The sequence below is a fragment of the Aplysia californica genome, unplaced genomic scaffold, assembly GCF_000002075.1.
Source record: "Aplysia californica isolate F4 #8 unplaced genomic scaffold, AplCal3.0 scaffold00404, whole genome shotgun sequence".
In the NCBI taxonomy this organism is placed as follows: domain Eukaryota; kingdom Metazoa; phylum Mollusca; class Gastropoda; order Aplysiida; family Aplysiidae; genus Aplysia; species Aplysia californica.
In genome coordinates this window covers 84112-110172 of record NW_004797674.1, presented here as the reverse complement: position 1 = coordinate 110172, position 26061 = coordinate 84112, and the positions used below count along the sequence as shown (strand labels likewise).

Below are 26061 nucleotides of genomic sequence, written 5' to 3'. Positions count from 1 at the left end.
TGTTTATGGAGTTGTATAAATATTTTTAGAGATTTTCTGCCTGTGCAGATGAGACTGGAAGATTTTCTAACTGCAGTTTATATTTTTAAAAAGAATTTTGAATTTAGTCTCTGAAATGGCAAATGTTTAAGAGCTATAAGCTTAGTTTGACTTATTTTACTCAGTCTTTACATACCATATTAATGTTTTTCAATTCTGTAATTTTCATTAGCTGTTCTTTTGTGATGGATTTATTAATGGCACAATGAATTATGGCAGTAGCCTATTCATTGGAAAAGATTCCTACTTTCAACAAGTGGACAAAAATTGTTGATATCTACTCTCAAGGAGTGCATTTTTCATGAACTTTTGTGTCTGATTGTCTGCTTTAGTCAATTTTGATGAAGTTGGTACTTCATTCATTTTGTCCATTACTTTCAGTTTCATGCAAGTTCAGTCCGAGAAGGAGACTCTTTTCAAAGAAAGCAAGTGAGTGAATCTGCCTCTGCACCTTTTTAGAGATATATTAATTTGTCTTTGCAGCTGTGGAAGAAGTGGCATGGGATAATTGATGTAGGAATACCCCACATACTTTCTCCCACAAATCTAGCGAAACAGTGTAAAGTCAAAAGTGTCAAAGACTCCACTTTTTAGCCCCTTCATTGCCAGGGGATGTGCATTCCGTTAGCTAGGACAGCAGTCTTATGCCTAAGTGTTATTGGACTGGCAGTAAAAATCTAGCACACTCATGACATTTTGATCTCCAGATCTTCAGTAGTGTCACTTTCCTCGCTTTCCTCATTCCCTATGTTCCCCATCTTACCCATAATTTAGTTGAAATTGCAAATCTGAGACAAAAAGTGAAATTTTCTGCCTTTTCAAAATCATTTTGGTGTTGTAAGTTTTGCAAGAGCATGTGGTTGTCTGCAAGACTAGACCAGTGGTTATTGATTTCTGCAAGCTTGATGGTAAAGTAATACTAGCAAATTTGGTACTGGTATTCGTATTTTCCCAACCCCCCAAATACAAATTCATGCAGTGCCTGTGGCTGTAACATCTTAAAGGCAACTGGGAAAGGCAAAATTTGGGAACTTCAGTGACATCCATGGCATGGCACAAAGCTAACAAATTACATATTTTTGTGACAAACAGGAATGTCAGAAGGCAACGAAGGGGTTCAAAAGTCTAAATGACATTCTGTTGGAATGAAAAAACAGCTCGTCTTGTTCCCTTTCAAGGACCCAGGGAAAGATTAATTGAGATTTTATCATATGGAAAGGCAAGGGTGAAAAGAATTATAGGCTTGGTTAATTAAAAAAAAAAAAGAGCTGTCCTACTTCGTCAACCTGTCTAAAAGACTTTTATTCCGACCATTGTTTTTTAATGTAGGTAGAGGATTGAGTTGGTCGGGTATCATAGATGTTTGGTTCTGAATTTTGTATTTGAGTCCACTCTGAAGCTTAGAATGACAGTTAACTTGTCTACTCTAAATAAACTTCTGCTCATTTATCATGTCAGTATTGTTTTTACTTTACGATGTACGCTCACATGCTGCTGGGCACCTCGGTTCTGCTGGGCACCTCACCTCGGTTGTGTCTGTCTGTCATCCAGTCTTTTCCTAGCAAATAATGACTCTTGTCCTTCTCTTTAATCCTACCACATAAAATATAAATGTGGATTTACTCATTGCAGTTTGAAACTGGAGGAGAGCCAGGCTGCACGTGACAGAGATCAGAAGTACTACAAGGACCAGATCGTCAAGTTGCAACAAGATGCCGAGAGGAACAAGAAGGTGAGTGGCTAAGGAGGAGCTGCTATGTCATGGCTCATAACTTAAACTTTGTCTTGACCCGTCCATCTCTCTGTCTGACTGTTTGCTTAGTTTCTGTTTTCCTGTCTGACTTACTATATTTCTGTGTTTGTCTGCATCTGTATATCTGTTTGTCTCTCTTTATGTCTTTGGAATTGTAATTTCTTAACTCAGTTAAGAATTAGTTGTGAAACATTTGCAAGACCATCAGCTACTGGAACGTAGATAAGTGCTTTGTTTTTTTTCCTGTTTTGAGTGACTTCTTACTTTCTGCCAGTGGGATGTTATTTGCATGAACAGGGACAGTTCAAGTGACAAAGATCTGTAAGATTCTTAAAATGAAACTATTTCACTTGTTACAGGAAGTTGAACAGAGTCAAATGTCATCTGATAAGGAAACAGATGGCCTCAAGTCAAAGGTCAAGGAGCTTCAGAAACAGGTGAGAGTTTTAAAGAATTATTTGTGGGATAGAGAGATGTGCTGATGTAATCATAAAATCAAAAGTTTGATCCCTGGCGTGGTTTGGAGAGTGATTAAAAATTTTGTCCATGAGGTCTTAAAACATTTCAACTGCTCAGTGTAAGACTCCATCATAGTCACTTTTCAAAATGGCATATGGTCAATTCTTACACAAGCAATAGATTTACGAATTATGACAAATATTTACGCGTGAAGCTCACTTTGGTTTCCTCCAACCCCCATCCCAATTATCTCCCCAGGTGGATGCATCCAATCTAGTGACCAATCATCAGCTTCAGGAGCAGGGAGCCAAGTACATCGCAGAGATAGACGGCCACAGAGCGAACGTTGCCAAGCTGACCAAGGAGAGAGATGACCTGACCACCCAGTTGCAGGTTCGTAGTGTCAGTTTTCCTTATGATAAACATCTTTCAGATAATATGGGCATGAGGTAAGAACGATGGGGGTTCTGTTGTTTTCTTTCCTGTTTGTTTTTTTAAAGTTCATTTGGTTGTTCAATGTGTGAAGGCTTAGGATTGTCTACAAGAGTTTTGTCCATATTTATCATTCATCATGGTGTATCCTAGTTTAGCAAATCTGGTCTGCATTTATCAAATACACATAAATGAACTTTTGACTCTAAATGTTTACACTTAACTAAATCATATGCATCTTTATGATTTTTCTCGTACTGTGTGAAATGTTTCTTTTCTTGATGTAGGATTGTCTGTTTCACTTCTGTGTCAGTCTAATGTTGTTCTTAAACTTGCATCTTTGGTCCCTTCTATTTTGTGTAAAAGGCTATGTGTTACAGGCCACTATGCACATGGCATACATGCCACTTTTAACAAATCACTTGTTGTAGATGTGTTGTCAGTGTTATTGCGCCCCTTTAAAGACAATGTAAATCACATAAAGCTGCTTTGACCCTGCTTGTTAGAACCAATCTACGTTGTATGGGATATGTCCCTGTGGAAAGGTACAAGTACTCAATAAAATGTCTTTGCCATGTGTAAATTTAACTTGTGTCTTTTGCGTGTAAGACGAAAAGTCAAACCCTTTGGAGTGCGCCTTCCTCTTTACTCTGCCTCTCTTGTGTTTGTGCCTGTCTTGCTTTTTCCCAGTACAATATGAGGCTTATTTTGTTGATGTGCCTCTCTTCAACTCAAACAATGTTTTTTTTGCTGACTCCTGTTTAAACCATCGTGTCCTTATTGAATGACAGGAAAGTCGTCGGGCAGCACAGGAGGCTGTGACTCAACTCCATGAGGCACAGACAGAGAGGGACAGTCAGATCTCTGCCATGCAGGAGGTCAGCAAGGTAAGGTTAAAACAGGAGCTCACTGTATTTAATGGTATGAAATATGAGTTTCATCAGAATAATTGAGATATTACTTTCTCCTGACAATGTTCTTCTTTAGCAAATGTGGTTTTCTTTGTTTCATCTTTGCATTGAAATCCTCAATCACAAGACGAATTAATTGTTTTTTGTTTGCATTTGTATGAATGAAGCAGTAAATTCTAACATCTGTACCTGTTTACCTCTTGCAGGTAGCGGAGAAGAGGAAGAGTTTGTTGGATGAGTTGGCAATCAAGTACCAGAAAGAGTACGATGACCATCGTCAAGCAACCACACAGATGGAGGCCGATCATGCCGCTGAAAAGGAGAAATTGGAGACTTCTATAGAGGAGCAGTCTGTATGTTTCATCTGTGTTTATAGCTGATGATGTAATTATTGCAGTCTTTGTTCAATAGTGGTGGGCGGTTCCCGATTACTGCGAACTTGGAATTGTAGGAATCGAGTCCGAACCCAACTTTTTACTACTATTGTTATTTCTTCCGGGTGTCCATGATTTCTTCCAGTGGTTCCGACCCTTTGACAATTATATATGATTACTTCCCGAAAAGTACCAAATTATTTCTGATGAATCAAACAGCTAGCCAGTTCCGGTTACCTGGTAGGTTTCAAGCAACTTCAGGATCCAGGACAACCTCGGTTTCGAAACACGACGAGGCACCAACGTTTTACTTTTTTAAAAACATTTTAATCAAAAAATAAAATAAATATAGTAATTGGTAACCATTGGTTTGCGTAAAAAAGAATCGGAACTTTACCTCTGTAACACTAGCTGAGGGAACCGGTTCCTGAATCGATTCTTCGCCCAGCTCTATTTTTCAGAGAGGTAGATATTGTTGAATGGCATCTATATCTATATTATATTTGTGAAAGCTTGTCACTTTGGTCGGCTAAAACTTCTGAACCACGTAACTTTCGAATTCGAAAAAATTAACAGTGGTTCAGAGTTATATTAAGGAGTCTGAAGTCTCTGTAGTTTAATTTTCAGTTTTTCATTAGTTTCGTTTATATCTAATTTTGGGAAAATTCGATTCTAAGACGCCATTGTAAACAAGCGAAAGTAGTATGCACTGATTCCAGAATGACTTTGCGATCTATTCTTTTAAACCCGTTTATCGAATGGGTATCCAGCTTGTGTGGTATAATGATAAACCTGTTTGAAGCAGGAAGGTTTTGTCTGAACAATAGAGGACAAATTGGTTTACAAATTTTTGTTTCCTGATGGTTGATAAGATTTTGTAGCTTTCAAATGAATTGCAGGGAGTTCTGTTCAGTGAGTATGTGTTAGCTTGAATGCAGATGTAAGTGCATTATGCATGATGTACAATGGAGAGATTGGTAGGGAAGCGGGAGTGAGAGATATATCGTGTTTTCCTTTACCCTGTGTGATGCTAGGATCAGCAAGGATTCTCCTCTTCATATTTATTTATTATATATATTACTGTTCGCAGAAAAAGATTGCAGAGCTGAACAGGCAGCTTCCTGTGATAGAAGAGTTGAACAAGAAGGTTAGCTCCCTTGATGAGTCCAAGGGCTGGCTGGAAAGGAGGCTGAAGGAGGTGGAGGTAAGTTGTTTGCCCCTGGTGGGTTGATGCAAGACAGTCCATCAGTGCTTCCACTCTTCCGTATTTTTACGGAAATCTGTACTTTCTGCCAGTTCCATACTTGTTCCTCCATCATTATCAGCTCCCTCTGTAAAAATCTGCGACAGCGTAGGACTACCAAAATTCCGTAGCAAAAGATCTGTACTCGCCTTCGTATCATCTTGTATAAGTACGGTACTTCTCTCGGCAATAGTTTATGCTATAGAAACCAGCCAGATTGGGCATTTCCTGCCATCGCCCATTATTCCACTATGCCCCCATGCATTCTTTGCGAGTTGGTCAGCAGTACATTTTTTACCTGCAGATTGATCAAAATCTGGTGAACTGTTTTTGCCACTTTCCTCCTTTCTATCATTTCCTCATTCCGTCTATCTTCGGACTGTTGCTGCGGCTGGAAAGTATGCACGTTGATCAAGACTTGTGATCTTAGACAGAAAGAAACTTGTTTGCAAAATTATTGTCTAGATCTAGAGAAATTATCAGTGCCAAGATTCTACGGCACAGGAACGTGATAAGGGCCACGATGAAAGAAATTTGTGCTAAAACTACTAAAATCAAGAATAATTCGATGTGGTGTTCCGAGGTTGTGACATGTGACATTCGGACGAGAAAATTGAGGAAAATTAGGGTCAACGCCGGGTAACTGTATTGTGAAGGTACATACATATCTATTCATTATTTCCAGGTTTTCCTTCTATCAATGGTACGATGACAAATTAATTGAATTATAGTAGCAATGGAAGGAGAATCTGCTTTTAGACATTGCCAGCAATGAAAAGATATGTTGGTGAAAAAATCAAACAAGACAAAATCTTGGTGAAAAAATAGGTAGTATGGGTTGTTTGCAATCTCTTCAAACAGGCTCCCAAATGCCATTTTCAACCCTCTAAAAGTACTAAATTAAAATTTTCTCGGGGACTTCACCCCCTGAACCCCCTCCGAGGCGCTGTCCCTGGGCCCTGCTGGGGGCCTCCTCGGCCCCCTGACCCCCGGCAGAATTTTACTTTTCAGCATCACCTGGTGGAAGCACTGGAAGTGTGACAGGACGTCATTTGTACGGTACAACTGCTTTATTTTACATGGTTTTTTGTTGTTGTTTACATTACATGTATTTTGTCTTCTGCTCATTTAGGGTTATCTTGCCAAAACAGACTCCCATACCACACAGTGTTAATGCTTGTTTTCAGAACTGTGTATATGTGTCTAGTGGGATTTTCAATTCTCTCTCAGGATCAACTGAGCTCGACGACAAAAGCTGGAGAGGAGGAGAGAGAAGAGATGACCACCCGGCATAAGACTGAGCTGGAAGAACTTACCTCCTCCCATGCCCAAGAAGTGGAAGGACTGAAGGAGGAGAGGAGAGTAGCAGATGAAGAGTGGGTGAAGAAGGAGGAGGTTCTGAAGGGAGAGGTTGAGGGCCTGAAGAACAAAGAAAATAACCTCAGACAGGTATTAGACAGATACGAGTACTGTTTCTAAGAATTTGTGAGCTTTGTCTACAAAATGGCCTACTTTTTGTCTTGGAGGGTATTTTGTGTTGGTCTTTTTGTTTGAATTTGCAGGTAGTTGGTAGATGCTGTTTCTAAGAATTTGTAAACTATATCAACAAAATGACCATTTTTTGTCTTGGAGGGCTTTTGATAGTAGTCTTTATGTTTAAATTTGCAGTCGAACCTGTCCAATACAATCGTTATTCATTGGTCGATGAGGAAAATGGTTATCTTAGGTGTCCCTCTAGGACAATGTCACTGTGATATACAGGAAGACAAAAGTGCAGTGGGGTAAGTGCGAAGTGGGTCATTTGTACAGGTGGTTGTCTTGGCCAGTGGTCGTAAGATCAGTATCGGCTAATGTGTAAGACCACTCTTATCTGAGTTAATGTCTTTCAGAATTGCATTGCAGGTGATCCTGGTTGAGTTCTCCTACAGGGCTATTCCACGGTAACTTACAGGACAAAAAAATACCTAATTTGTCGCGTCAGTTACCGAAAGTTAACATGTCACAGAATTTGCTTAACATACTTTTTTTTTCAATGACTGCGTTTAATAAAGGGAATATGTCTATCGAATGTTCTGATCATTTAAAGTTGAATAAATTAATAGATATTGAATTACAGTGTTATCATTTTAAGAAAGTATAGTCCAAATGTCCTATCAGTTACCATGGAATGGCCCTACTGATGTTATTGAATTTTGGAGTGTTCGAGTTTTGTCCTTTTCCATTTTTTCTCTTATTTCTGTGATAGATAATCACCTTGGAACTCCTACTTTTTTAACTGCCTTATTGCTTTTATAGAATTGAAATGTCTATCCACTTAGCTACAAGAATTGTTTGCCATGTTCCTGAGACCCATCATCATCATCATCCAGTGCCAGATCTACGACAGACATCGGGGATCATGGTTTTCCATTCATTCCTTTGTTCGGATGCTCTCAAAAAATCTTTGTTTCCCTGATCTTTCCCTGTTACCCATTTGTTTAGGTTCCCAAAGTATGTTGTTCTGGGCCTACCCCTGCCTCGCTTGCCTTCAATTTTGCCAGTGAGAGCTAGATGTTCAAGACCCTTATGTCTATTCAGGTGTCCCTAAAACTGCATTTGTCGTTTCCTGAGACCCATATTTATGTTAAATATTGGAAGGTACGGCTGGATTTTAGTCGTTTTTTGGGGTTTTTTTGAGAAAAGTAATAATTTCTTCTGATTGAGAGTATTGACTAAAAATTAATTAATTAAAATGACAAATGATAACATCCTCTTATTTGTTATTTTTTTCTTCAGGCTATTAAAGACAATGTTGATGAAAAGAAGATTCATGAAAAGAAAGGAATGACTATGGTAAGAATTTTAGAGAATAGTTCTTGCCTTGAACAGGTCATGGGATATAAACAGACAATTATCTCGCCCAAAAGGAATGCAAATGCCTTGCCTGTGGGGTTCCTCTCCACAGAGTTTCTCTAGTGTAGGAGAGTGACGTTCTTTTATCTGTACTTACAACGAAATGCATCTTCCACCAGGTTCTCTTTGATACTGGTTTGTTGATGGCGACCGAAAACCCAATAGTTATATGTTCTCTGACAGCACTGTATACGTTGAAAGTCGGATGTAATTATTTTACCCAAATTTTCCCTTTCATTATTACTGAAACTACTGCTGCTGTATTATGGATGTTTGAGGCACAAGTCCACAATAGTTTTGTACCTGAGTATTTTTTAAATATTTTTTTTGGGGGAGGCTGCTAAGGTTATATGAGTGCGTGGGACACACGAAAGAGAAGGCTAGGTGTAGATTTTTCCTTCAAGAAGATCAGGGGTAGGGCTGAAAGACAGCAGTAAGAAGGAGCCAAGAGTAGCTGTAGAAAGGCTGCATAATGAGTCTGGAGCCCAGAAAAGGGGGCAAAGAATGGAGGGTGGGAGCAGAAAGTGGAGACGAAAGTAGACGCCAGAACATTGCTAGAGAACAGGAAAGGAGGTGAAAGGAGACAATTTTAAAGAAGAAAATTTTTCGGTCGCTACCTGGATTCGAACCCGGGTCCTTTGAATGAGAGGCGAAAGCCTTAACCTCTATGCCACAAGAACCCCCTGAGTATTATTTAAATGTGAACTTTCCTCAAGTTTTAAAAATCTTCATTATACTTTAAGTACTTGTGATTATGATTGGGTGGTAAGGTACTTTGCCTTTGTGTACAAAAGATATATGTTTAATTCTCATGTGTAGAAGATATTGTATGAAGTATCTGCGGCTGGAATGTTTCTCACTGAGCCTGAAATGGCAGTTTTTTTGCCTCTTTGATAATCAAAATTGTTTTGTTTTGTTTATGTTTCGGTGGGTTTTTTTAAAAGTGGAGTTGACTGACTTAGAATCTTTCAAACTGTATTTTTAGAGAATATCTATAAAATAAAGTTCATTTTTTTATCAAGTTTGCAGATATGAAAGATATTTTTTAACATTATACTTTTTGTTTGTCAGCTCAAAGATCTCAAGCGACAGTTGCACGCAGAGCGCAAAAGGGCAGAAAAGCTCCAGCTTCGTCTGCAGGAAGTGCTCTCTGACACATCCAGCAAAGGTGAGAGGCCTGATGTTTTCTCAATAAAAGAGTGGCTGGAAATGAAAATTGCTAAATTTGAAGAAACCAACAAACCTAAAAAATTATGTGAGGTATAGTGAACTGAATTTGGCCTTAAGTGTAAGAGACTGATGGAGATAGTGTGTTAAATGTCATGATTTGTGTCCGTCAAAACAGGTAAAGGGCATTAAACAGCCTGTGTTCTGAAATCCATGGACCCACGGCATAAGCATAAATGATCTTAGTATGTAGTTTTTATTAAGTATAAGCAGGTATGCTGTTGCCCAAAGTACTTAACACAATCTATGCTGCTTTCTTTTGTTGTTACAATTTTACACAGTTGGGGATTTGGGTTTGTGGGGGGGGAGCGGGGGGCTATGTGATTAATATGATAGCTGTCCCACCAACTACCAGATGCAGCCCTCCCCCTGATGGGGTCCACCCCCACACAAACACACCAGTTATATAACACATTCCTTCTTGCACAGTTTTTATTATCATTTTCACTGCGAGGGAGTCTTACTTTTTGCCCTGATGGGCATTCTTTTTTTTTTTTTTCCCCTAGGTATGGAGGACTTGTTCAGGTCATCTGAATCTGGAGACTTTGCATTTGGTGACACCAGGTAGGACTGAGCAGTAAGATAGATTCAGAAGCTGTATAGACTTTGTACCAACACCAGGAAATCAGTTTGTGTGTAATGCATGTTTCCGTGTTCACAAAATTATTTTTAACCTGCCTTTCAGTTTTAGCTTGTGCTGTCTTGGTTGCATTTATCTGTTCTTTAATTTTTAAAAGGGAAGAAACTAGGTTTGGAAAAACAGCTGTTTCTTTTTTTTTTATGTTTGTGTATTTGAACTCCCTGGGCTTAAGCAACAACATGAAATAAATGAGATATGTAAAGTTGTGCTGAGTGTCTGTAGTATGCAGTTTACATGTGAAATGGTAGTTTCTGAAGAAAAACGTATTAAATTTTTTTTTTTTTTTTTTTAATCCAAAGGTAAGTTTATCACAATTTAAAAATACTATAGATTGATGCTGTACTTTGTAAATAATATTTTTCGTTGTTATCTCTTATTTATGATGAAATGGAAGCTTTTTACCTCTTATTTTGATCTTGAAAAATCCTGCTTGTTTACATAGAGTACTGTTATTCATGAGAAAGTTCTTACTGACCTCAAAGCATAGAAGGCTGATACAAATACAAACCAATGTTGCTTGCACATTCTGCTTCATACTAGCAGTCAGATACTTTGCTTGGTTCGTGGCAACAAATATATCACTTTATTAGAGACAGGGCCCATGTTTTCAGAATTCTTTAGGTGCTCTTAGTTTTTTCTTGATGAATATTGATGGAAGTCTGTTGCAAACTTGATTTTGTATTTCAATAGTAGCTTGCATTAAAATTGTTTGAAGTGCTAAAGATAGAAATTCAAGAATGAGAATGAAAATCAAGGAAAACTAACCATTTAAGGCACTTACTGTTATGATCATGAGATAGCTTCATATATTATGTAGGAAGTAACAAAGACACAGAAATGGTTGAAATGAGGAGAGAACTGATCCTAATGTTCCTTTCTGTCCTCAGCTCTGTGTCCTCCTGGGGTGCTGGGGCCAGTGGGTTGGGCAAGGACTCTGTGGCCAGTGGGCCTCAGGTATGTCATTAAGTGCTGGACACTTCCTGCCAATTTCCATCGCTTATGACTGAGAAATTTGTTGTGTTTATAATACATATATGTGTTAATACAATAAGAGTATGTTTATACATTTAGCAATGTTGAGACAGAAGGAATTCGACCAACCATTCTTTATTGAATTACATGTAAAAAGACACCATAATTTTCTTACAATGTACTTCTCCACAGGGTCAGCCAGGAGAAATTGCATTTTGCCATCAAAGTTAAGAGTTTTTATAATTGTGGAGAAGGAAGTGCAGTTACCATGCAATGACATCAAGATATAGAGTTTTTCTAAAAATGGAAAAGTGTTAGTACTATGACATCAAAATGTAGGGTGTACTTTCAATTCACCTTGGTTTAATAATAATAATAAATAATAAATGACATTTATATAGCGCTCAACCCCGAATAAAGTACACAGGCTCTGAGCGCTTTACAATACAGTACAACATACAACAGTAACATGAAACGTTGTGTTCTGACTAAAGAAAATTATTCCAAATATTCATCTTATTAATTTAAAAACAGAAACGACTTCAGCTGACATTTGAATTAATCAAAAGATTTGATTTCTCTCAACATACTTGGTAAAGCATTCCAGATCTTGGGGCCTTGGTATTCAAATGCCCTTTCACCCATTGTTTTAAGTTTCATAGATGGTAAAATAAATTTCTTTTTGTCAGCTGATGACCTTAAACTGCGAGTTGGAATGTACAGTCTTAACAGATTTGATAAATATGATGGTGCATTATCATTCAAACATTTGTGACATATGGTGGCCAACTTGTACACAATCCTTTTCTCATCATTTTGATTGTGGGTAGGTATTCGAATGAGATGAATAAGGTCTTACCAAATACAGTAAGTTAAGGCTTTCTTACAAAACCTGACACTTTTTGTTATTTGCACCTTTTTGCTGTTTGTTTTCTTTGCTTGTTTTGGTTTTGTTTACCTTGAAGTATAAACTAATTCTATCATCACAACTGAGATATCTTGAAAAGTGGTTGCTTTGGCTCTGCCTCTGCCTGGAAGGGTTGTTCGGTGGGCAGCCGAGCAGAAAAGTGGAGATACTAGATGAAATTTAAATGTCTTCCGTGTATGAGAATCTAATCACAACTTTTGTGTAAAAGGTTTATAGCCTTAACTGATGCACCACAATCTCTGGTTTTATGTATTAGATTACAGGAGTATCTACTAAGTTTCCAATCAGTGTTTGTTCTCTAGCACACTAGTCAAGTATGAAATGTTTGTACTAGTCCCATTAAACTCTTTACAGTCAACAATAATTTCATATGTTGAGCAGAAGACATCTTTAACAGTGAAAGCTGCAGTTATATAAGTGTCCGTAATAAACTATAATTGGCATATTTATACTGTACTGAGCCATCCCTGCCAATCAAACAAGTATCATCCTTTTCTGTTTTCCCTCTTTTCTTTGTACGGTACTCTCTAGTAGTGAAACCTCTGGTCTTCAGCACTTATATGATGTGTTTGTGTTGCTGGTGCTGTAAAACTTGTACTTAAAGTAAACTGAAATCCGTCCCTGAGAGTTGTTCCCTATCTTTAGTTGTTTTTTTTCCTTCCCTGTGACAGTTGACTGTAAAGTGTTAAATTGTTCTTTGCAAAGTTTTTCATTTGTCACTGACGGCCTAAAAAAAAAAGAGTGCTCTTGTGATCCGGTTTCAGTCTCCAATGTCTGGCAACAACAGTATGATCAGCGAAGGCAGCGTAGGGGAGGAGTACAATGACCTGCTGAAACGTGTGGCTGTCCTACAGCAGGACAAGTGGGGGCTGGAGGAGAAAGTGAGTGGCCACCCACCCTAGGAGACAAAGTGCATGACGTCCTGGGATGTTCGGGATGGTGGGGTGTAGATAATTTGCTTTCACTTTCGTACAGGCACATACACATGTGCATATACTTGCAAGAGCCTATTATTCCACATCTCCTCGGGGGTTCTCTGCATATCTCTTTCTCTCCCACATTTGTTTATGCATACATGTGCATATGCACACATACATACACACACACACATACATACTCACATGCACGCACACATGCACACACACATACACACACATACACATACACACACACACACACACACACACACACTCACACACACACACACACACCCATGCACACACATCCACTCTCATACTCATTGCTTGACTGTTAACTGTAGTATTCCATTATCTGTTTCTTAGTCTCTATTTGCCTCTTTATCTTTATCTTTTATTCCCAAGTGTACACAGAAAGACGGCAGAACATTTTTAAAAAATCACTTATACATAATTTTTATTATGGGCTCCTCCATGTATGTGTCTTTATCTGGAAATGTGTGTGTGTGTGTGTGTGTGTGTGTGTGTGTGTGTGTGTATGTGAATGTGTGTGTACATGTTTGTGCATTTCTGTGTATCATGTGTATGTGTTTTATTCTGGTATAAAACAATGCATGTATATTTCTGGTGAATCTGATGAAAACGTATATATTCAAAATGATGTATGTTGGAGTCTTACACTAAGCTGTTGATATCAAGGTCAATTTCTTCTAATGGAGGATCAGTGACGTTCATCTTTTCAAGTCTATTATTTATATTGTCTGCCTTATCTTATCTTCAGGTAAACCATCTGGAGATGAGCAATGCCTGCATGGCTGAGGACATTCTCAACAAAACCTCCATCATCGAACATTATGTCATGGATAGTCGCAGTGGTAAGTGTTTGGAGCAGGGGGTTGGGGGTAGGTGGGGTGGGGGTGTAGGATGAGGAGGAAGAGGCAGGAAAGAGAAAGGAAGAGAGATGGTTTGAGAAAAGACAAAGAAAGAGAGACTATAGGTATATACAGTGCTTCCACTCTTCCGTATTTTTACGGAAATCCGTACTTTCTGCTAGTTCCGTACTTGTTCCTCCATCATCATCAACTCCCTCCGTAAAAATCTGCGACAGCGTAGGACTACCGAAATTCCGTAGCAAAAGATCCGTACTCGCCTTCGTATGTCTTGTATAAGGTACGGATATTTACGGTAATTCTCTCGGCAATAGTTTATGCTATAGAAACCTGCCAGATTGCGCATTTCCTGCAATCGGCCATTATTCTACTCTGCCCCATGCATTCATTGCAGGCTTGTCGGCAGTACATTTTTTACCTGCAGATTGATCAAAATCTGGCGAACTTTTTGTGGCACTTTCCTCCTTTCTATCATTCCCTCATTCCGTCTGTCTATCTTCGGATTGTTGCCGCGGCTCGAAGAATCTGCGCGTTGATCAAGTATATTGACATGTGATCTTAGACAGAAAATTACTGTCAGAAAGAATTTTTTTTTGCAAATTTATTGTCTAGATTCTAGATCTAGAGAAATTATCATTGCGAAGATTCGGACGAGCGACAGTCGTTCTAACCCTTACACAATTACATGTAAACTGCGCTGGCAAGACTAACATTCGGCCGTTGTCGTTGCTTTAGTCTGAACGCATTATGAGGGATAAGAGATTTGTTGGTACATTTGGTCGGTCGGCCCCCGTCGTTATCCTAGAACTAGAAGTAGAACGACTGTTTCTCATCCGAGTGTTTTGTTTGAACGTGCACTTAGTCGGACCTGTTAGTAAAATTGTTTCAATCGCGCATACGCATCACGTGACATGACATCGCCGTGTGAGTTCTGCGTGTCGGGGATCGTCCGTTGACGGGGTCAACCTAAGTTCATGTATTTCGGGACTTTCCGGTTGGGGAGGGGGGGGGTAGAGACTTGTGGACTAGGAGTGCTTGACGTGATGCTTCAGGATTTACAAAAAATAATGATAACATGCACGCAAAGACACACAGAGAGCATATAGGCCGAGTAATTCATGGACACCCATGGAAAATTTTTAAGTCAGCTTTGGCAGTCACCTTGGTGATTTGCTGTTGATCCCGACTTTTTTCACCAAATCCCGATTTTTCTCTCCCTGAGATCCTAATTTTGAGGCTTCATAGAGTGGCAGGTCTGGTAACTGTATTGTGAAGGTACGGCCTAATCTATTCATTATTCCCAGGTTTGCCTTCTATCAGTATCAAAGGTGCGATGACAAATTAATTGAATTATAGTAGCAATGGAAGGGGAACCTGCTTTTAAACATTGCCAGCAATGGAAAGATATATTGGTGACGAAATTAAACAAGACAAAATCTGGGTGAAAAAATAGGTAGTATGGGTTGTTGGCAATCTCTTCAAACAGGCTCCCAAATGCCATTTTCAACCCTCTAAAAGCACTAAATTTCAATTTCTTCGGGGGCTTCGCCCCCTGAACCCCCACCGGGACGCTGTCCCTGTACCCTGCTGGGGGCCGCAGAGACCCCCAGCAGAATTTTCCTTACTTTTCAGCTACAGCTGGTGGAAGCACTGTATATAATATATTGTAAAATAAATTGGGTTTGTCCCTACTGGCCACTTGGTCAAGAAAGCCCTCTTCAAACCCGAACTATTTTGAAATTGTTGTAGGTTAAGAGGGTGAACAGCAGACAGCAAAACGATTGTATAATAATTTCTTTTTGTATGGTCTATAAGAGTGCATTTTACTTTTGGTTTCTTCTGGACATGGGAAGATGTTTTTTTAAAAGATGAAGCACATTGCAATTGGGATATGCAACACTTATATGGGATTTCTGCTCCATTCTTGAATGATATTACAATACGTGACACTATGTGTAACATCTGTTCAGGCCCCAAACAGCAGTCCCAGTCGTCGCAAGAGGAAAAGCTGAGCTTGAAGAAGGTGATGGATATGGTGAACAAGAACAGTGAGCATGCACAACATACCCAGGACATGAACAAGAAACTTCAGAGCATGCTGGAGGAGACGCTCACCAAGAACATGCATCTGCAACAGGTGAGTGGATGAATGAAGGGTGGATGGTAACAATAAATAATTGAATAAATGAAGAAATTCAGGGGATGGATGAATTTTCATTCAAAGGTGGATGAATTTGGAAAGAAGGGAATTTGCTTTTGAATGAAGGATGAAATGAGTGAGTGAATGGATGGATGCACATCCACAGGCTGGTGAATGAGTGAATTGAGCTAAAAGAATGTACCTGATTTGTTACTGTGAAAGCGATTGGTAGCCTTTCTCTCTTTTCTTTAACACAACTGTTTCCTCACTGCCAGGACCTGGAGCTGATGTCGCAGGAAGTAGTGAGGCTCAGTAAGCTCTCTGCTGTGATGGCGTCTGCCCGAGAAAACGTGGCGACTGTAAATCAACCCACGCCGCCCTCCACCCTACCTCTCGAGACGAAGACAACAACGACTAACAACACCAGCTCGTCAGCGACTCCGTCGTTGTCAGCCACCCCGGCCACCACTGGGTCTTCAGAGGCTTCAGATTTCTCTAACAACTGCCCAGACAGTGGTGTCATTAGCTCAGAGCTGTCGAGTCCAGATGAACTTGAGCACGATCTTTCGGACCAGATTGAGGATTTACGCGAGAATTCGTCAGAGACCGTAGACCCAGCCAAATCTTGATGATGCCAGTGGGACAATAATTTATTTGTGTATATTTTTTTTGTATGAAGTTTGTTTACTTTTGGGACCATGAGTGCTGTTTTTGTAAGCACTCAGCAATAGTGTGGAGGAGATGAGGATTGTGTCTGATTCAAAACCATAATGTGATACAAGATTTGGGGCAGGACCAGTCAGAAGAAGGTTGTCACTGCCACTGAAAGTTAAGCTGTGGAAGTGCATGGCAGTTGTCAGGTAGGCCTGCTTAACTTTTTACAGACTTAGTTTTTCGGGGGTCTAGACGTTAATAATTTTTGGCTCAATTTTACCTATTCAGGTGATGTACATAATAACTTCATGAAAACGTAACTATCACTCAAAAGCTAACATGCGCTTTATCAGATTGAAGAAAATTGGATGAGGAATATACTCTGACATAAAACAAGGATTAATTTTAAATATAAATAAACATGCACAACAAGAGTTAGAAAGAGGGATGGCAATGAGAAAAATCAGTTTTGATGAAAGAAAAAGGTCACTCACTAAACCTGTCTTCACCTGCAAATCAGCAGAGCTATCCAACAATGTACAGGTCAAGAGCATAATCCACATATTTCTGAAAGTATAGCTTTTTATTTGACAGCAATATTCCAGTTTTTGTTTGAGTAATTACTTTTCTACTGAGTCAGGTTACAATGCTCTGTTGATGCAAGAATGAAAGGATGTTCTCATATGGCCTTTTGCATTTGCAAACACAGTAAAACAATTACCAAAAAACTAAAATTAAAATGAAATGACTCAAGTAAAAGAATCCAGGAACACACACATAACAAAACCCCGTTCCCCTTCCTTTTCTGTGGCAATAGTTGTTGTAGGAAGCCCAGAAACAATCTGTATCTGTAGGGCTCAAATGGGGCTTGTCTACATAGCTAGTGCAGTAGTAGACAGAGAGTCTGTTATTAAAATAAAGGCTTCATTTTAAAAAACAAAGCAGAACCAGGAGTTGATTTGATGAGACACCTTGTTCTGACTGTCCACAAGTCCCTTTGTGCATGGATGTGAGTATGCAAGAGTGTAGGAAATGCTGCTGTAAAGATGTGGAATGAGCACTACACACACAGGCAGCCTGTATTCTGGTAGGCCTCAGGTCTTTTGTAATGATATCCACATTGAAATGTTTATCGAAACAATTCAATACAGTGAAAACCATTTTGATTGTTCTCTTGACCCCATATGTCATAGACAGCTACACGGCATCTCTTCATTCATGGTCATTTTTCTTTTCCTCTATTCTGGTTTAGATATATAACCTTAACTGTAATAAAAAATGTTTCAGTTGGTGGTCTGAGGATTCCCTGATCCGAGTCTGCTTAATTTTAGTAAAATATTTGATAGGTTACTTCGCTTCTCTACTCGAGCCTAAAAAATGAATGAAAGGAATTGGTCTGTGCTGAATAATAATATATAGCGCAAGACAATTATGATGCATGCTTTCTGTGTCCAGCTTTTAGCAATTCTGTGTTTACAGAGAGAGCCATGCGGACCTTCCACTTTCATGGTCGGGAAAAGTTGGAAGATGGGGTATCTGTACTCAGTCGGGATTCTCGTGGAATGTGATTTGGAACTTGTGGTCCCTTTTTCATCTCAATATACAAGTGAATTTTTTTACCGAATTCCTCCTGTATTCTGTTGGGGTGGCACTTTTTCCGGGTTTTCCAGTTGTGGAACTTTCCTCTCTCACTATTTTTTGTACAAAATTTTGTGTTTTTTCAAAACTTTTTGGTAATAAAGTAACATTTACATTTTTTAAAAACTGGCCAGCTTAGCAAGTTTAGGACACCACATCCTGGTAGAGGGGGCAAGTTGGTTGGTAGCAGGTTTTGAATTTATTGTGTTCTGGAGGGCTTGTTACATGTATGTAGCTTCCTTGACTATTTGGAATTTTGTTTTCAATGTAAGTGATTTTACAACCTTGTTGACACGAATAAGATCATTTAGGAGGCAAGCTTCTGACCCTGCCTGTCAGGGCCAGTCTGGGCTGAGAGGGATACAACATCTCAGCAGAAAGCCGGAGATATTCGATAAAAATCCTTCCCACTTTGGAAAGTTGTGATGGCGAAGTGCCACAGTCACTGGTCTAGACTATAATTTGGAGGTTTTAGTCCTGTTGTTTCCTTTGTGTTATACTGAACATCTTTACCTGTGCATGGCCCTTACCCTTCTATTCAGAAGTATTGGGATCGGGCCTTACACGTAGAAAGTATGTTCTAGAGTTTCTCTGTCTTTCTCCCAGAATGTGATATCTGGCTCAACCCTACCCCGATTTATCCTGAAAGCAGGGTTAAAGATGCCAGTCTAAAAATCTGATCTAAATGGTATCAACAGAGGAATAAAAATATACCCAATCAGCATAAAAATTTCCATTATTTCGAGTGCAGCCAGCAGATGGCATTCCTAAATGTTTGCTAATGTTCTGCTCAGCTTGTTCCAGAGATCCTATTGCAACTCGACAGTTACCCTGAATGTTTGGAGGCGTTTTTCTTTTTCTGCCATTGCCTCGGTGCTCAAGGATTATAGAAGTGTGTGTGCGCTTGTCATGCTTATGGTTCGCAAAGGATTGTTCTATTAAGCCAGAAATGTGTTAATGCACTGATGGCTGTGAGGAGGACATATTTATTTTTGTGTTCGGCTTTCATTTTATGAGTTTCGTCATGTGTTAATTTTGATTATTGAGGTGAGCCTTTTAAAAGTTTTGTCAGAACTTAGCTTTTTATTTTTAAGATTGCCAAAGTACAATATGAATGATTTTTTATTATTTTCTTTACATTTTTGTTTAATAAAAAAGTTTTAGTGCACAATGGTGCACAGAACAGAAAATATCGTGGAAAGAATTATGTATTTTTGCCAGCTGTAGGGAAATAGTGTGTCTCATTGATGGTGAAAAATTTGTGCATGACTATAAATCATCGAATTAAAATTTGTATTTCCTGTAAGGTGCTTAAGACCGTGCTCAATTTCAATAACTAAATTATTGTTCCTAGAACAATGTCTAGGTTATTCTTTCTAGGCATAGAATGAATTCAGATTTCATTCAGGTGCTGAAAATATTAACTGAAGAATACACATTTAGCTTGTAAATTGTAACACTGATTTGTTAATTTTGCATCATTTTTTTATTTGCACCACTCATGCTCCTGCTAAAAAAAACAACCAAGGATGAGGGGATGGGGGGAGTTATGGCAAGTGTGACCAGTGAGATTGTCCTCTCCTTTTCACCATTTGCTGTTGTAAGCACTGCATGATGGTAATTATTCGAAAGTCCCTCAGCCAGGAATAACGGTGACCGTGGACAGGTGATCATGTTTTTCTTATTGTTTAGCTTTCTCTTGCCATTGCCATGATACAAATGTCCTTGGTGCAATGCTGTTTGCCTCAATGTCTAAGAGTGTCTTGTCAGTTCTTTCATTGATGCTCAGACTTTTGGGGGCTTATCTCTCTCTCTCTTTTAAAAAAAAATATATCTTTGAAGTTTAAACTTAAACAAATCAAAGGTCTAGTTATTTGAAGGTCGGTTAAGTATTTTCAGATTGCAAATGATTACATCTGATTTTTATTTTTATTAGGAACGGAAGATTTTTACATTAGGGCTAAAATTCCACTGACATCTTGATCTGTGAAGGGAAGTATACTAAACTAATGTCAGTGGCCTAGTGGTTAGCCTCTCAAACTCGGCTTTTGAATGCTTGCAATCTGCAGTTTTTCACTGTATCCCTCCTGGGAAGCCGAGAATGTTTCTGAGTGTGTTTGGGTTTGTGGGGTAATAATAGTCTTAGAGCTTATATAGAGCATGCTGTAGAGTGTAAATATGCACAATATAAATAAATGCAATTATCGTATCATTATTATAACTGACTGACACAATAATTGTTCGCGCGGATGGGGGGATTCAGACCTCACTCAATAATAATGTGATTATGTTTTGTTCAAAAGCTCCATTCCTGAGCCACATTCAAAATACTCACTATTGTCTTTGTGTCAGTGTTGACCAGAATTGAAATTGATCTTATTGTCTTGTCACCTGTTTTCTTGAACTTGAAATGTGAAAAATTTGATGTACAATAAAGTGAAGTAGAACATTGTAAAACTGGAGATTTCAATTATGTGATACTACTGGTACTAAATATTCTGCTGTTACTTTTTCCATATGTTTACTTGACTTTTTTTGGGGGGCCTTTATTCCATTTTTGTAACCTCCTGTACTACTGTTTATAAGCAATCTATTTATTGGGCACTCTGTGACTGACACTGATACAAGGGGCACCGTAGTTCAAGCTGTGAGGCATTGGACTTGCAATAATAAATAAATAAATAAAATGTTATACGCTCTATTTGCAACTTTATCATGTTGACTGTTGTACCCGTCGGAAAGGTTCTTTACCTTGGTTTCCTCAGTTTTTCCCATCTGCAAATGGGTATTGGCAGTCAGCAAAGATGGAATGCGTTAACGATAGAAGTTTGCTTCTAAGATGCTGTAACGATCTGTGGTCTTTTGTAGACTGAGTTGATAAATTGGATTGGACATGTTCTGAGGGAGTTATTGTGTGAAGTCCAGAGAGCCCACCATTATAATGGTGCACATCTGTAAATGTGAGCTCTTTGATATCGAGTGTGATTTGTATTGAAAACCCTTTTGTTATTTCTTGTGGTATACAAAAACTACCTGTCTTGTACTAATTTCTGAGGTTTGTTTTAAATCTCACGATCATTCATCATTCCATATGTGCCATGTGTTCTGTTTTATCGTTGATAGATTTCTTTGTGTTGTGTGGATGATAGTGGTAGTGAGTGTTGGAAAACCTGTCAGGCTGCCATGCTGCATATATCCCCCCAACCCCACCCACCCTAGAGACTGAGACAGTAAATTGGAATAACGAATTGTTTATTGTGAAGCCATGTGAGCCAACACTTGGGGGAAAAAAAGTTTAGACAATAAATAACTGGCCATTTTGACGTAAACCCTTTATGTTTAGTGTTGTCCTCTTTAAAAAAAAAAATGATGGTTCAAGTGTTACAGCTCAGTATGGATTATGATAGAACTTAAACTTAAAGTAAAGGCGTTTATAATCATGAGTGTAATTTAAATGATTATATTTAAAGCTAATAGGTGCCTTTATGTATATATGTGTGTTGACATGTGTATGTCTATATATATCTTACAAAGAGAGAGAGAGAGAAAGGGAGAGAGTTTTGTACTGATGGTTGCATTCCTTTATGAATCTTACTCTTTTTTTCTTGACTTGCAAGTGACCTGTATGTTATTATTAGTATTAGACTATGTAAAGAGTCAGCACTTGTCAACCTTTTGTTCTGGGTTGTATTTTCTTCTTAACTGTCAAACATCTTGGTTATTGCTTTTGCTAGAAATAAAAGGACAAGGTAGATAAGACAGTTATGGGATATTGTATCCCTCTCAACTTGGGTTGACCCTGACATGCAGGGTCGAAACAGCTTTCCTCCTAAATAATTTAAACAGTGTCGATTGGGCTGTAAAACACTTACATTACTAATACAATTACTGTAATTAGTCGTGTTGATTTTTCCATCACTTTTCACTCTGCTATGTCAGTCAAGTGCAAGAAGCAGATATAAGAACAGTGGAATGGTTCAAGAAAAGAAATAAAAGGGATGCGCGGCCGCATTGCTTTCTTTACACATCTGCTATGGAGTACATAGCCATGTATATCATAATATCATATTTTTCCCAGTTGTTCTCATATGCGAACATATCCTTTTTTTTTTGGGACAGCACAAAATTGTTCAAATTCTCCAATATTTTAGTGCATAATCCAGTTTCATCTGCAAAGTGGACGAAATCTGCTTGGATTTGGTTTTCAAAATTTCGTAATTTTGAAAATATGTACACTCATAAGGTATGTGCTTTATTTAATTCCTAGTTTTCTTTTTGTCAAAAAGTTTTGATCGAAAATCAGGAGATCTTTCATCATGCATGGTCAATTTTTTGTGAAAAAGCACAAAGAAGAAGATGTCACTGTTTGTGAAGATATGTTTGTAATGTGTCCTGATGCCTTTTTTTTTTACTGTGCTATGCTCAACCAAACAATTGAGCTGTTGCAAGGAAACAATTTTCAGGAACGCTGAACGTGGAATAAGTGTTGAACTTTTGCACGCATCCCTGCCAGAGTGAGTAAAACAATTCTCTTGCTGGTGCCCTGCAGGTTGCTCTACTAAAACTTCGTTTCATCTCTTTATTGCATGCTGCCATTTTCAACATTTTTTAAAGGGATGTTCTGTTGCTTTATTCTAGTGTCAAATTTGTTTAAAGCAATGCACCTCAGATTTTTACATATATGAATACGTACATGCGGACTGTTGACTCAAACAGAATGAAAGAAGTGTCAATCTGAAGAAAAGAAACTCAATCTGCATACTTATGCAGAGGTAAGATAAGATGTACTAAGGAGGAATGCATTGTCCCATGAGTCTTTTCTTGTGGCTGCTGACAATGATGATTAGGCCACGTACGTAGAGTTAACTTAGTCTTTCACTTACAACAAAAACGATACGGTAGTTACTAGAGTACTGTACAGACTTGCACGTACAAGTAATGATTTTTCTTGAAACGAAATGCCTCCCCTGGACAGTTCTAAGCACATCCCAGTTATGCTTAGAATGACGCGAGCAGACAGTCAGCCCCATTGTTCGAGTAAATGGTACAAATAAATGGCATTATAATGTGAAAACTACCCTGTTAACGGCTCTTATACTTCATCTGAAGAAATAATTGTAATGTCCGCTTTACGACGTTCTGGTCGTCCATGTGTGTAAACTAATCCTTACTATCGTCATTTTCCTCTACCGTACTTCTTTTGAATGTTTGTCACACTCTTGTTATCCGCTATTTCTGGGGTGCCTTGAAAGTTAAAACAGACGTTGAGCTGTTAACTGTTAAAGCTAGAGAGGTGAACAGAGTACGCCCGATTCCCTGTAAAGACTTCTCTTTTAACACCCACCCCTTGGCGCTCATAGAACCGTATGAAGTTGCGAGCGCCATAAAACCTCTACTAGATATAATATATACGTGTATCCTCAATCGGAGAAGATGGTTGGTTAAAATTCATTTGTGGCACTGTCGGTCTTTTTCTCCACATCTATGGGAAGGTCAGTGAACCTTAAGGCTTTTTCCGTCTTTTCCCCATCTTTCTCGTTTTTCTGGGACTCATTTGCAACTAGGACCCCCCCACCCCCGTTTGTTTTTTTTAAAACCTTTTTTCTTTTTTTTTTTTCACTTGGTTAGCTGGGGGGCCCCCGAGGGCCGTCCCTGAACGATGATAGAAGCATTGGAAACAGCGACAAAAACCCGCGAAGCGCACCCTATGAGGGGACGTAAATCCGAATAGGGGAGAGGAGCACGTAATGTTCACCCGTTTTTAGCTCCCCTCCCGCCGGGAAGACGGCAATTTCTGTTTCGTGTAGCGGTCTTCTTCTTCTTTTTCTTCTTCTTCTTCTTCTTCTTCTTCTTCTTCTTCTTCTTCTTCTTCTTCTTCTTCTTCTTCTTCTTCTTCTTCTTCTTCTTCTTCTTCTTCTTCTTCTTCTCCTCCTCCTCCTCCTCCTCCTCCTCCTCCTCCTCCTCCTTCTTCTTCTTCTTCTTCTTCTTCTTCTTCTCCTCCTCCTCCTCCTCCTCCTCCTCCTCCTCCTCCTCCTCCTCCTCCTCCTCCTCCTCCTTCCCGTCAAATTTCTTATATTCTTATATTAGTGAATTGTTATTGAAACTCAGCAAAAGCAACATCCTTGCAGGTCCGGACGCATTCATAAACCCACAGTGGTTGAATAATAGACTGGGGCTTTGGTGTGGGCTAGATACATGCAGTATATTTTCCGCATTGTTTCTTCTTCCCTGGAGCCAGTGTGTCTAGAATAAGCAGAGGCAATAGTGTTATAAAAACCTGTACCAACACAATATGAAGTTCCCCTTTCTCAACCATCCAGATGTTTGTGCCGTTTTTTAGATGAACATGTACACAGAATTGGGAATGTCTTGAGTTTTGCTTTAGTACATGTCTAGTGTGACAAAATCTATTATTGATGTTTTTATTGTTTGTTATTTTAAATTTTTGTTGTAATCATTATAATCATGTCGCCATAACCATGATTGTCATCAGCTTCATCGCCATAGTGGCTATTAATATTAGTAATTATGGTAACGTTGATGATGGCAGTGATGATGATGATTATTATGATTATCAATGCTATTGATATTTTGTTGATTGTTTTTATGATAATAATAATAATTATTGATCTCACTGCTTTTGTCATCTAGCTGAATGGAAAATTACATCTTATGATTTTTTTTAAAATGTTGATGTATCAACTGTATGGCCTTCCCTCTTGTGAATCGTACAGGAGGCATTTTGGGGTAATTTGGGTGTGTATTTTATTGAAAGTTTTCAGGGTTAGCCACCATGCTCACTTGATTTGGTCAAATGTCTGGCCTCATAAATGATTGTGATGTGTGCAAAATGGGAGTCAAACCCCCGCTATGCCATACCATGCCATTCCACTCCGCATGTAATGTACCATGCTGCACTATCACTATAGAGAGACAAAACCAAAACACCTCTACTCTTTTTCATTCGAAGGAATTGGGGTTTTTTTTCCAACTTTTAATTCTCCTTTTCAGCAACATGGTCTTCCATGTAGGCCTACCTGGCTGCAAGTCATTTATTATAAAACACCTCCACTCTTCTTAACTCACAACACTCTTTCATCATAGGCCCTTATTTATCCATGGGCGTCTGTGGTGTCATGATTGAGCCTTTCCCTTTACACTCAGAGAGCATGCAACTGATGCCCATGCTGTGGAGATAGTTTTATCGAGTAGGTGTGCGTTCTGGGATGGTGAAATTGTACCGTTGTGAGCAGCCTGGGCCGGACCTAACAAGTTCAAGTAGGTGCTATGAATGATGGACGTGTAAGTTCTTTCGTCTGTTTTGGAGTTTGTCGGACAAAACTTTTGTATTGTACATGTGCAATAAGACTTTCTAGAACTTTGCAGAGATTGTTTTGTTTCTTTGTATAGTATTAGACTGTAATCATATTGCGTAATGTCTGTGAGATAGTTGTTTTAAGAGCACGCACGTGGTGTGTGTGTGTGTGTGCGTGCGTGAGCACGCATACGTGCATAAGTTTGTGCATATGCTGTTCATGTCAGGCTAGGGTAATACATGTATTGTACATTTCTTAATTTAATAAAAAGAATCTTACAATTGTTGAAAGCTGGGTTACAGTGTTGTTTGCCTTAAAAAAAATTGTTTTGGTATTTTTGTGGTCTTCCAATACTAAATATTCTCATGTTTTTTGGTGGCAGGGTTGTTGAGAGAAAGTGGGAGGGGGTGTGTTTTCGAATTTTACACGGTCTTTGTGATACAAAAATAAGATTTTCAACCTGGTGCTAGAGAAAAGGGACTTGTATTCCTGCATTGGGAAGATAATATTAATATGTTTACCCAGCACTATCGCCTTTCTGTGCCCCTTCCAGTACTCACGCTGGCCGTTTCCAACAGGGTGGAAGTTGGCCACTTCTCATATGACCTAAATCTTGTCAATAGAGAGTAGCAATTC

At 38.9% G+C, this 26061-nt stretch overlaps 1 protein-coding gene across 2 annotated transcripts in view; it reads left to right on the top strand.

Moving 5' to 3' along the window:
• The window catches only part of LOC101864239 (GRIP1-associated protein 1), a 35258-nt gene extending 12075 nt beyond the window's left edge, over positions 1–23183 (top strand). For both annotated transcript variants that reach the window (XM_035971251.1, XM_005104094.3), the window contains 16 exons: positions 421–468; positions 1672–1771; positions 2152–2229; positions 2510–2644; positions 3475–3570; positions 3801–3947; positions 5059–5172; positions 6442–6660; positions 7987–8043; positions 9175–9271; positions 9837–9894; positions 10858–10924; positions 12635–12751; positions 13569–13662; positions 15648–15814; positions 16093–23183. In XM_035971251.1, the coding sequence (XP_035827144.1) occupies positions 421–468; positions 1672–1771; positions 2152–2229; positions 2510–2644; positions 3475–3570; positions 3801–3947; positions 5059–5172; positions 6442–6660; positions 7987–8043; positions 9175–9271; positions 9837–9894; positions 10858–10924; positions 12635–12751; positions 13569–13662; positions 15648–15814; positions 16093–16446 (1948 nt within the window). In that variant the 3' untranslated portion in view covers positions 16447–23183. The remainder of the gene's footprint in view (positions 1–420; positions 469–1671; positions 1772–2151; positions 2230–2509; positions 2645–3474; positions 3571–3800; positions 3948–5058; positions 5173–6441; positions 6661–7986; positions 8044–9174; positions 9272–9836; positions 9895–10857; positions 10925–12634; positions 12752–13568; positions 13663–15647; positions 15815–16092) is intronic.
• Positions 23184–26061: the final 2878 nt, after the last annotated feature.